We start from the raw sequence: 12,804 nt of genomic DNA, 5'->3' as shown, positions 1-12,804 counted from the left end.
TTCTCAAAAAATCTGCAGACACGCCTCCAAAGTTCAGTCTTACAAGTTGGTTGTCTTTTCTGCATCTCATGTAATCCAAGTAGTCCCAAACACATTCAGTGATGTCTACTGAAAGAAATTAATAATTTGTGCTTAATGGCGCAGCTTGATTTTCTCCTGTCTCTCAAAGATGAAACCTTTAAGTGCTGTTTGTCTGATGGGGGCAGTGTTGGTGTGTGCCAGCTCTTCCAGGTGGTTGTTAGGAGGCACAGTTTCTCTGTTGCGTTTCATCAGTTTTTTTGGAAACTCCTGTTTTAAAAATGTTCAAATTCCCCCTTCCTAATGCAAGTTAATTATGTTATATCTAATCTCAGAGATATCTCAGGAAAAATGATAACGGGCTTAATTTGACTGGAAACTAAAGGGCCTATATCATGAAAAACGGAATTTTCCTTACAGTTTTGAAATCAGTTTGTTGAGTATCGATCAGTCCGCAGGCCATACAGTCCAAATGTGGAAACTAAGCTGCAAAAACAGCTCATATTTAATTCACTGCTTTTATGATGTCACACAAAACAGTTCATTTACATATAAGTGCCTATTCAGCTTACAGCGGTTTAGCCCCGCCCACTCACACTGAGGTTCTAATGACTGTTTCAGCCTTAACTGCCCTGTGAATGTGGAGCAATACAGGAGAGCCAATCAGAACAGTCAGAATCAGTCTTAAAGGCACAGTAACAGAAACATCCTGTTTAACTGTATGGGATAAAGAGAGGTTTAAAAATGATCAAGTAAAAGTAAATGATGAATATTTTTGGTTTATAAACCCTCACATTTGTGACATCGTTAACTGGGTGTGGCCAGAGCCACAACATGCCTGAAAGTTGCAACCTTGAGAGCAGTGTAGCACTGTACTCTTTAAAAAAGACTGGATGTTATGTTTGATGTAATGAAAAAAGTTTGCAAAATTTGTATCCAGAATTAGAGAATTTGAATGTAACAGTACACAAAAATATAAAACTAATAAGATTTGAGCTAAAAGTACAAAGAAAAAACAAAATTTTTAGTTTGCAGATAAACCTTTATATAATGTGCTACATATTTAATTACAGATAAACGTTGTTTTATGAACACGTGTATGTAATTTAAAAAACAGAACAGTACTTTATAAATAATCTAGTATTTTTTCATTAAAAAAAAAAATGAAATTAGTCGTTTTTGGCATAATTCCTCAAACCCAACAGTTGGGTTGTTAATTTATAGATATTGTCTGTAATTTTACAGATTTTGCAGAGTTTTCCATACATTAAAAAATTTTGCATAAAATGAAGATGTTTTATAGTGTGAATTTCAAATACAAGAAAAATTTAGGATATTGGCCATTTATATAAATGAAGGGTGGTCTCTGACAGTGGGCACTGAATTACATTTACATGTACATTTATATTCTGTTTATATTCTGACAGTCATGCGTCTACAGTTTTGATCTTTTTCGTTTTGACGTGAAAAAATGACATAATTGTGAGAAAACTGTAAAAGGTGCTTTCTATTTCTAAAAACGTATATATAACTTTTCATCAAGTTCAGGTCTTAATAAAATAATAAAATGTCTTCTCTTTGTCTTACAAACACAAACATGGTAAGTATGGAGAGTTTAGAATCTGCACTTTCTACACAATTTCTCCACTGATCATAATGAGCTACGAGTGAGAAACTGCTAATATGAAATTGAAACATGCGTTTGTTATTGCTGGTGGTTTCTAAGGGTTAATGGAACCTGATTGTCTGCAGAGCTACATTCACATCATTTCTGACAGCCTGAGAGAGTCTGACATTGATCATGATGAATCTGTCATCAACAGCAGCCCTGAGCTGCGGGGAAACTCATTAGCTCTCTGTGTAATGTACTTACGGAAAGCCTCTCTAATCATTCAGCTCTGAGTTATCTCAGCAGATTTACTGCATTACATTTCATGTTCTGCCCTTTGACGTTTGGCAGGAACTCCGGTGTGGTTCTACATGCAGATCGCACCAATCAGGAATGAGAACGATAAGGTGGTGCTCTTCCTGTGCACGTTCAAAGACATCACTGCTTTCAAACAGCCCATCGAGGATGAGAGCACCCGAGGTGAGAACACACAGCATCGTGGGCAAGATTTTGGGTGCCTATAATTGAATTGACATGATTTGTTGATATTCTAAGTGAAACGTTTACAGGGAACACATTTTAACACACAGTTATGGTTTATTTATTGAAAAAAAAAAAAACAATGTGTGACCTGTGCAAACATTATAGCACAATTTATACATTTAATATTTTTTTCCTAAAATTAAAAACAAAATGTTTTGGAATTCTGAGCTAAAATTAGCAGGAAATGTCATATTTTTTGCCTTAAAATTAGTCAATTATTAACAAAGCATGTAATTTGATTGGAGTGTTCAAATTTTTGCATATGACTGTGTATGCAGACATGGGTCATTCTACCAAAATAGGACCTGAACATTCATAGAGTCCTGAACATTTGGACCATTACACAGTTAAAAATGTTAAAACTGTGCATATTTTAACCCTCTATTGCACAACGTTGCCTCTAGGCAACAAACCCATTTTCCTCACTTTACACTAACAATATACATATTTAATGACAATGAGAGGGTTAACAATAAAGGAAAGTTCAAGTTCAAGTAAGTCAATAAAAAGCATACAATTATTCTTACTTTCTCTTAGTGGAGACTTTTAAACCTCTTTTTTAACATTCAGAATCTTTTTTTTTTGTTATGAGAATTTGCAGAAGTATGCTTGTTGCCTAGAAGCAACATTATAAGGCAGTGTAATGGATTTAGCCAGTCAAAAGCCAGATCTCAGCACTTCAGGGGACACGAGTCTGTATAATTTTGCCCCATTGTCGCACTTCAAACAGAGGCCTGTGCACATTATTATTTAAAAATGTTTTTGAATGTAATAATCAGATCAATTTTATGCTAGAAAAGCTTTTTTTAAATTGCTCTCATAATGCCTGCACTAGAGGGTTAAAAACAACTTTTTAAAATGATACATTTTCACAGTTTTCAACAATTCAGCAGTACTTTTTACAATTACATATTAATGATGATCATGGATTTATGATGATTTATGGATTTTTTTATGCACTCTTGAAATCATTTTTAATCTAATTATTACTTTTGAAGATGTTAAATTGTCCTCTTTTGCTATGAACAACCAAATTCAACAATATGGGGAAAAACAAATCTCCATCCAACTACTGTAAAATTTAATAGTCATTATCTATTTTTTGAAAGGTGAAATGCATGTAAATAAACCATTTATATACTGTATTTGAACACTTATTTGAACACATTTTTTAAGCAGCTTATCCTTACAGGCTGTATTTGATCACTGCTGTTCATTTACAGGAACAGAATGTAAATTCACAGAAACAAATGATCAGCTTTGTTTAACGGACATTTGTGTTTGATTTAATGTTTTTTTTTATGGTACTATTATTTTTATGGTAAAATACTGTACATCGTAAAAAAAGGTTGAACTAGTGAAACATTTGGATTACAGTAAAAGACAATGTTTCTCAGAAATGTAAACACTGTAATTATACAGATTTTTACTGTCCGTACAAAAACATACTTTTACTGTTATTTATTGGGTTTAATCTGGAACGTTTGGACTTGTTTTAATTAAATTTTTACTGTATAGTGTTTGAGAACTTAACATAATTTTTAAAGTAACAGTTTCATTGTGTCTTCAAACTGAACAAAAGTCCACCCTGTTACTTTACTGTGCATATATCTGCATTTACAGTATTTCATTTTACTGTTATAAAATCAGGATGACTCGCAGGAAATGACATTGCTTTTGGTGCAAGAATCCTATTTTCATTGTTGTCTTTGTCAACATGTCACCCATGTTACTTTGAATGAACTATTAATTCATTAATTCATTTATTATTTTCCAATAATGACAAAAACACTATGATCACCATGCCCTAATGGCTTTCAACACTACTGAAATCACAACTGTTACCATTAGCCCCAAACTAAAGCTAACAGGCCTGGTCTCTAAACATTTTTGAAAAGTTTGAAAAGCAAATCGTCCACGTTTTTGCTGAATGACCCTCACAAACACACCCTTTACACACTTACTTGCACACTTTTTAAGTTATTTACATGTGAATACTGTGCTTAATGCACAGTATGTATATGTGCATATATTATAACACTCCAATTTCTCACCATATTAAGTGCAATATCTGGATTATACAGTTTCATTATTCATATTTATTATTAGTTTCTGGGTCAGTGATGACACAAAAAGTGTTAACAAGAAAGTTTCCATATAGAAATGTCCGTAATTAAACTGCCTATATGCAGATCTTGTTGCTAAGCAACACCACTCAATCAGCTGACTATACCCTGTAGTGATGACGGTACATTTACTTTGAATTTATTTCTGAAGGCCTGATGATGACGTGGTTATATTAAACGTGTTACTTTCCTGCAGGAGCTGGTATTTTTTTGCTGCGGATGGTGGTTGTTGCTAGGTTACAGGCTAATAAAAGATTTAAAAATGAGGTTGATATTGGAACTCATAGAGTTCTCATCAGTCAATCACAAGTATATTATATTTAGGTTAATAGTGCATTTGTGCTTTCCAAAAAAGTTGGGACTGTAATGATATGCAAATGATATGCAAATCATATAAACCATGTTTTTAAAGGAAAATGCTACAAAGACAACACATCAAATGTTGAATCTGAGAATTTTTAAATTTTTAAATTTTGACCTTGTCTTGCTGAAATAATCAAGGCATTCCCTGAAAAAGACGTCGTCTGGATGGCAGCATATGTTGCCAAAACATGTATATATTGTTAATTAATGGTGCCTTCACAGAGGAGCACGTCACCCATGCTCTGTGCACTTATGCCCCCTTATACCATCATGAATACTGGCTTTTGAACTGTGCACTGATAACAAGCTGAGTGGTCTTTAGCCCAGAGGACACCGTGCAGAATCATGTCTGTTTTTAATGCAGTGCTGCCTGAGGACCCAAAGATCACAACCAGCAAACACTGTTTTTTGGCCTGGTCTCTGGCATACAGAGATTTCTCCAGATTCTCTGAATCTTTTAATGTTATTATATACCGTAGATGATGAAAAGTGAAAGTTCTTTGCTATTTTATGTTGAGAAATGTTATTCTTGAATTTTTGCACTATTTGCTTGCGCAGTGTTTCACAGTGTTGAACCCCTACCCATCTTTACTTCTGAAAGATTCAGCCTCTATGGGATGCTGTTTTTATATCTGCCATGTTACTGACCTGTTGTCAATCAACCACCAGATGTTTTTATCATTACCCAACTTTACCAGCCTTTTGTTGCCCCCATCCCAACTTTTTAGGAAGATGTTGGCATCAAATTCAAAATTGGCATGTTTTTCCAAAAAAAATTTAATTTCAACATTTGATATGTTGTCTTTGCACTATTTTGAATTAAACACAGGGTTTAAATGATTTGCACATCATTGCATTTTGTTTTTATTTACAATTGTACAGCATCCCAATGTTTTTGGAAATGGAGCTGTACAAGCAATTATTAACAGCAGTTAATGCTGTATGTTGCTATGATAGATGCTGTATGTTGCTATGATAGATGCTGTATGTTGCTGTGATAGATGCTGTATGTTGCTGTGATAGATGCTGTATGTTGCTGTGATAGATGCTGTATGTTGCTGTGATAGATGCTGTATGTTGCTATGATAGATGCTGTATGTTGCTGTGATAGATGCTGTATGTTGCTATGAAAGATGCTGTATGTTGCTGTGATAGATGCTGTATGTTGCTGTGATAGATGCTGTATGTTGCTGTGATAGATGCTGTATGTTGCTGTGATAGATGCTGTATGTTGCTATGAAAGATGCTGTATGTTGCTGTGATAGATGCTGTATGTTGCTGTGATAGATGCTGTATGTTGCTGTGATAGATGCTGTATGTTGCTATGATAGATGCTGTATGTTGCTGTGATAGATGCTGTATGTTGCTGTGATAGATGCTGTATGTTGCTGTGATAGATGCTGTATGTTGCTATGATAGCTGCTGTGATAGATGCTGTATGTTGCTATGATAGATGCTGTGATAGATGCTGTATGTAGCTGTGATAGATGCTGTATGTTCCTGTGCTTGTTCAAATACAACTTCTACCTAAATCCTGTGCCTGACGGTGCTTTTCAGCGACTTATGGGCAGAACTTCCAGTCAGCAGACAATACATGAAATGCTTATAACTTCCTAACATGACAGAAAATATAGCCTACAACAGTTGTTCATGCTAATAAAGTTAGTTCATTTAAACTGTTCAGCTAATTGTGTTTAAATGAGAGTCAGGTACATGCAAAGAACCATAAAGCAAAGCAGGTACACAGAAATGCCTGCTGTAGAAACCCATTTATACACAAGCACTTTGATAGTGCTCCTTGTACTCTCACCCTGGTAGCTAGCTGTGTTAGCCTTAAGCTAGTGGGGGTTAGCTCACCGCTATGTGAACTTTATCAGCTCTAGTTTAAATATGGACATTTTCAGCTCATAATAGGCATGTAGGTAACTGTTTACATTGTATGTCTCAGATTATGAGTAACACTTTATTTGAATGGTTAAACTTGAAGTCTGAAGTCTGTCACTGTAGCATTAGCCTGTTAGCCAGCTAGCTTTCTGCTTCCCGTCCGTTTATAGTTATAAAAAGATAAAGCGAGTCTGTTCGGAGTGAACAGTGGTGTATAACTCTCAGTTGCATTTTATTGGCTCTTAGCACTAACAGCTGGGCTTTTTCTGAGGAGTCTGTAAAAAGCCACAGTCTCATGGCTGCTAAAGTGCTGTGCTATTTCTGCTTGTAGTGCTGCTGTTCTTGGTGTAATTTAATTTTCACTCGGCTGTACTGACAGCCACAAACCGCACGTGGTCCCAGAACAGCTCTGAGACATTTAATGGGACAAAATATTAAATTAAAAAGTAAGCAGATTTTCTTTGACTTCACTTAAAACAATAACAAATAGCGCTTCCTTTCTCCAACCCAATATTTCAACCCAAAACTCAGGTGGATAAATGTCGTTTAAAGTGGATATCGGTGATGAAAATTAGGAACTTGCGAAAATCACATAATTTTTCACCTCATGCTAACCCTGCATTCAGAATAATGCTATTAATATAATAATACATCCATCCATTCACCTTCTAAGCCACTCATCCTTCTGGGTTTCTGGGGTGCTGGAGCCAATCCCAGCGGTCATCGGGCAGAAGGCAAGAAACACACCGGACAGGCCAATAGAATATGTAGATGAAGCTTGTCCAACCTGCACATCTATTACAAAACGAGCTGCTTTGTACATGGAAAACGTTTCAAATTTGAGCAGGAAGACAAATGTGATTAAACATGATTAACATCACCACAATAATGTGATCAATATTCATTTCTGATCGTTTGACAGCTCTTCTACTGTGTCATGTATGGCCACATTGTCTCACATCACGCATTCAACGGCAGTTAATTCAAACCTCCAACTTCCCGTGTACACATGCACACATACTTTCACCCCTGAGGGTCCGTCTGTCTCCTGTGGGACTCCAGCTCAACGTGTAATGCACATGTATCACTCACATGTGGAAGCCACATGCGAGTGCTGTGTGATGGAAGACTCTCAGCAATAGAGCAGTAAATACCACTTTTAAATAAATACCACATCACTGCACAACCTCAGCTCGATCACTTACCAATCATTTTGAAGCGTTTCCCCATAAATCAGGTGTCCAAGCTTTTTTCAAAGGGGGCCAGGATGGACCTGTTAGATAAATGGCTGAGGGCCGGTCATTCTTTGCCAGAATGTTATCCATAAATAATTTGAAATACAGGGTGATTTCAAAATGATTTATTTCTCTTGTAGATCATTACAGATCAATGCAGTGAACTGTAAATGGTTTAAATGAGCAGAAAGTTTATTATGTAATTTTACAAGGTCTCAATATGAACCTCCTCCAGCTGTACGGACGACATCAACGCCACAGTCAAACTCATCCCATACTGGCTTAAGCATGTTGAGTGTCACTCACTCACGGCTCTTTCAGTGTGATTTCGGAGATCATCTAGTGTTGTGTTTGGTTCCTCACAGTTATAAAAACACGGCACTTTGAAATCGGATGAATCATTTTGAATTACCCTGTACTCTGTATTCAAATATCATCATCGTTAACCGTTTACTCCAGATAGGGTTGCGGTAGCAGTTGAGAGAGCAAAGAATCCCAGACGACCCTGTCTCCCACAACTTCCTCCAGCTCATTCCCAGGGACCCCAAGCCGCTCCCAGGCCAACTTGGAGATATAGGCAGTCATGGGCTGGAGGTTAGAGAACTGGCCCTGTAACCGCAAGGTTGCCGGTTTGGTCCCCAGTGCCGACAGCATATGACTGAGGAGCAAGACACCTAACCCCCAATTGCTCCCCGGGCACCGTGGATAGGGCTGCCCACCGCTCTGGGCAAGTGTGCTCACTGCCCCCTAGTGTGTGTGTATTCACTAGTGTGTATGTGGTGTTTCACTTCACGGATGGGTTAAATGCGGAGGTGGAATTTCCCTGTTTATGGGATTTAAAAAGTATCACTTAACTTAATCCCCCAGAGGGTCCTAGGAAGACGTTATTCATGTATGCCATGCCTGGTACACCCCTACCGGGAGGTGTCCAGGGGGCATCAGTTTTTTGTTTGTTATGGCTTTTGATGAATAAAATGATGCTCTTGAAATTGATGGTTGTCACCTTCAGCTGTAGTTATGACTGAATGTCATTTAGTGAATTAATTTGCAGGTTAATGAAATTAAGTTAATTGCATGTTTACAGCACTCTGTCAGTGTAAAGTGAATAACGCATATTTGAACATATAGGCTGGACTGCTGGTTAAAATCAATCTGTGGGCCACGTCTGGCCCTGGGGATGGACTAATATTGGTGAGTTTTGAGTCAGCAGGTTTTCTGTTCTTTTCTTAGTACTGGGAAACGTGAAACTACTGTCGTTGGTATAGATGTGGCACATGGAGAGCAGATTAAAAAAAGCTGGAGCATTCCTATAAAGATGGCCTTAGGAGAGGCTTCCATCAGGACTTCAGACTTCAGAACTCTCCTAAAACTCCTGCATTCAGACGTTTACCCAGCAATGTCATCAGCAAGAGAACAATGGTACCAAACAGGCAATGACTGGTCTGCTGGCTATGCTTGAGCTGATGAGGAGAGACAGTGCTTTTCATATATCAGAACACTGACGCTGCTGTGTGTGGTCTGTCAGGAATAGCAGCTTTTGTTCTGAAGGCCACGGGGGTCACTCAGCTTTCTTATTTGATGTTATGTCTAAGGGCAATATTTATGGATTCCGTAACAACAAGCTCGCAAAGGTTATGACCCTTTGTACTGTAATGATTACTTCGATGTCCTCCCAGGTGCCACATTGAGACCACAGAAAGCTACAGTGGATGACCTGGCTTGAAAGTTACACAGAGAAAGCGGCATATTCATTACTGTGTATGTTACCGCAGCCTAACTGAATATTATTGGAGGAGCCTGTGAGCCTGTTTGGTTGTTCATCGTTGTATATTGCAGTAATTTAGTGAACGTTTTAACAAAGAGCGCATGATAACACAGCACTGTTTGATGGAAAAACTTTCTTTTTGGTCACCAAATTACCATTGAGTCTTATTTAGCACCAATCCAGTGGTGTAGTACAGAATTCAGTTGTTGTGAGGTGGTCATAGGTCTGCGCATATCATGGATTTTACAGATTTTGGGACAGGAACTCTCCGTTATCCACTACAAACAAGTGCATTCATGAGATCCTGCTGGTGTGGGTTTCCTCTCTTTCAGCAATGCTTGCAAAGTGATTGATTAATCAAAAATGTAAATTGTTTTCAATAAATTAATTCTGACAATCCTACAGGTATGGTGAGGTAAATCTGGGTATACCTAATCATGCATTCTCAGAAAAAAGGTACTAAACTGTCACTGTAGTGGTACCCTCAATGATACGCCTTTAGCACCTTCAGTTACTGTCCATAATTGTGTCATATTCCATTGCTATTACATTTTTGCATGGCATTGACTCCATACATGCTGCCTTGACTCCAGGTCTTATTTTTTACTTTTCTATTTAATAAAAGTTTATGAAAGTTTCACTGGGGTAAAAACTATTGGTACACAATTGGACCTGATGACCATTAATGTATCTTTAAGGGTACATTTCCATTTTATTTTGATTAAAAAAAATACTCATTGTGTAAGCTTACTCTGACAGTCTACCTGGTCATATATTATACTTATCACACTTTTCAACCAATCAGAGTGTGTGATTAGTTGAAAACAATCAGAGTCCTTACCAAACTATCGCTTTAGGCACTTACGGTTGATGATTTAAACAAAATGAACAGTTGACTGAACAGAGGAGCATTTGAATGGTACTATATGACCCACTGAAGCGGTTTAACCTTTGGTTGCATAATCCACACACATGAAGCTGTATGCATGCACACACGTGCGCTGCTGGCTGGGCCTAGTGTGCCCTAGTTGCTTCAGGATATCTTTTTCTCTTTTTCTGTCCTCCTGATGGGTCAGAAGACTGTCACTGTGCTTTGCTGTGAAGTACAATACTTCTCTCTGTGTGTGTGTCAGACTGAGAGAGGGTGTTTATTGCATCCCTCACAGCTCTCAACACAGTGGACAGCAGATTATGGTTTCTGATCTGAAGGCTGTAGGCACTCTTTACAGTGGCCTGTGCAGATGCACATAACTTCTTTTTTGTTTTTTGGCTCCATTTGTGTCAGGCTTGTTTGCACCTTCCTGTTTTAGATCTTTGCAGTGAGCAATACATCATAAAATGACAGAAATCCATTTAAAGGAACTAAATGTGGCCAGACAGCCAAGACAGCCAAGGGTGTCTGAGGTTTCCTTCTTTTGCACTGGTTTAAACTACACCTTTGATCTGAGTGTTTTTGTAGTACCTGATAGATGTTCTTTGTAAGATTTCCCGAATCCTGACTCGGTGCCCAGAGCTTGATTGTGTAGCTGCCCTGTTCTTGGACCGATTGAGTGTGTATTACGGCTTTGACATGGTCAGCAGAACTGCTTTGGAGTGAGAAGGGATTGAGAGATTAATGCTCAAGGGAACGTTTGGCTTGATGTGGTTTTATGAGAGCTTTTTAGAAAACTTTAATACAGCAAGTTTCCGTGCCATGAGAAAAATCAATATAATGTAATACCCTTCCACCTGCAGGAGTGTGCTGTACATCAGTCATAATGAAACACATCGCTGAGTCAAGTGCAGCTTTAAAAATCCTGTAGGCCAGATCCTACAAGGGGCAGTCATGGGCTGGGGGGACAGTCGTGGGCTGGAGGTTAGGGAACCAGCCCTGTGACTGGAAGATTGCTGGTTCGATCCCCTTGGCTGACAGTCCATGACTGAAGTACTCTTGAGCAAGGCACCTAACCCACAATTGCTCCCTGGGTGCTGTGGATAGGGCTGCCCACCGCTCCAGGCAAGTGTGCTCACTGCCCCCTAGTGTGTGTGTTCACTAGTGTGCATATATGTGGGTGTTTCACTGCACGGATGGGTTAAATGCAGAGGTCTAATTTCACAGTGTGCAAACACAGAGACAAATGGTTCAGAATTCTATTCTATTCTTTTTCAATTCTACAGGCACTGAGTCAATCAGCTAGGAGCCTGTCCAAAGTTTGCATCTTTAGTTTTACAAAAGTGTTTTCGACTTTGCCGCGTACTTTCACAGCAGTGACTATTAGATTATTAGGACGAGTCCTTCAGTTTGGGCTGCCTTAAAGCCACAAAGGTCAAAGCTCAGTCAAAAAATAAGACAAAATTACACCTTTATGATAAGACGAATTTCTTCTAGCGCCCTAAGGGATTTCTTGATGTATGTTAGCACTGTGCTAATAATGATGCAAATGAACATTTTTGGACTGTTGCAGATTAAAATGAAACCCAGACAAGAAGGCATTCCATATATTTTATTTGAAGACTGTAAGAGACATTAACAGTAATATTCAACACTGTTTTCTGAAGCATGTATAGATTACAGCTAGGTGATGTATTTAGGACTTCTACCTTTATATTTCTGTACACTACAATGTATGCAGGACTACGTAGCTTGGGTAGCTCAGTCGGTAGAGCATCTAGACCACATATTCTGAGGGTCCAGGTTTCAAGTCCCAGGGTTCATCCAAGTTGTTTGGGGGCAGTCGTGGGCTGAAGGGTAGGGAACCAGCCTTGTGACCGGAAGGTTGCAGGTTCAATTCCTGAGCAGACAGTATGTGACTGAAGTGCCATTGAGCAAGACACCACACCTAACCCCCCCACTGCTCCCTGGGTGCTGTGGATAGGGCTGCCCACTGTTCCAGGCAAGTGTGCTTACTGCCACCTAGTGTGTGTGGTGTTTCATTGCATGGATGGGTTAAAATGCGGAGGTGAAATTTCCCTGTCATTTTGGCTGATGGACTTCATTCGTTGTGAAGCAGTGTAAATTAGGAGTATATATACAGTACATAGAGTGAAGGGTGGGGAGTCTTTCTAAACTACAGGACCAATAAGTAGTAAATATGACTAATGCAACGATTGTGATGAGATTTTCAGACTCTGCTAGGGAGTTTGGAGAGAGACTGGGAGTGAGGAAGAGCGGGGGAAGAGGAAGTCAGGGGGACTTCAGAAGAAATAAGGAACAGATCTTAAAAGGGTAAAGTGGCCCAAATACAATCTTTTTCTTCATAGGTGACACAAATGTGTGAACAG

The 12,804-nt window shown here is 38.6% G+C and overlaps 1 protein-coding gene across 1 annotated transcript in view; it reads left to right on the top strand.

Annotated features, from left to right (window-relative positions):
- The window catches only part of kcnh5b (potassium voltage-gated channel, subfamily H (eag-related), member 5b), an 80,818-nt gene that overhangs the window by 13,230 nt on the left and 54,784 nt on the right, over positions 1-12,804 (top strand). Inside the window, exon 4 of the mRNA XM_037538328.1 lies at positions 1,979-2,107. Within this exon, the coding sequence (XP_037394225.1) occupies positions 1,979-2,107 (129 nt within the window). The remainder of the gene's footprint in view (positions 1-1,978; positions 2,108-12,804) is intronic.

This window comes from Pygocentrus nattereri, chromosome 5, assembly GCF_015220715.1.
Source record: "Pygocentrus nattereri isolate fPygNat1 chromosome 5, fPygNat1.pri, whole genome shotgun sequence".
Taxonomy (NCBI): Eukaryota; Metazoa; Chordata; class Actinopteri; order Characiformes; family Serrasalmidae; genus Pygocentrus; species Pygocentrus nattereri.
Note: the sequence above shows the minus strand (reverse complement) of the source record. Positions and strands in the feature narration are given on the sequence as shown.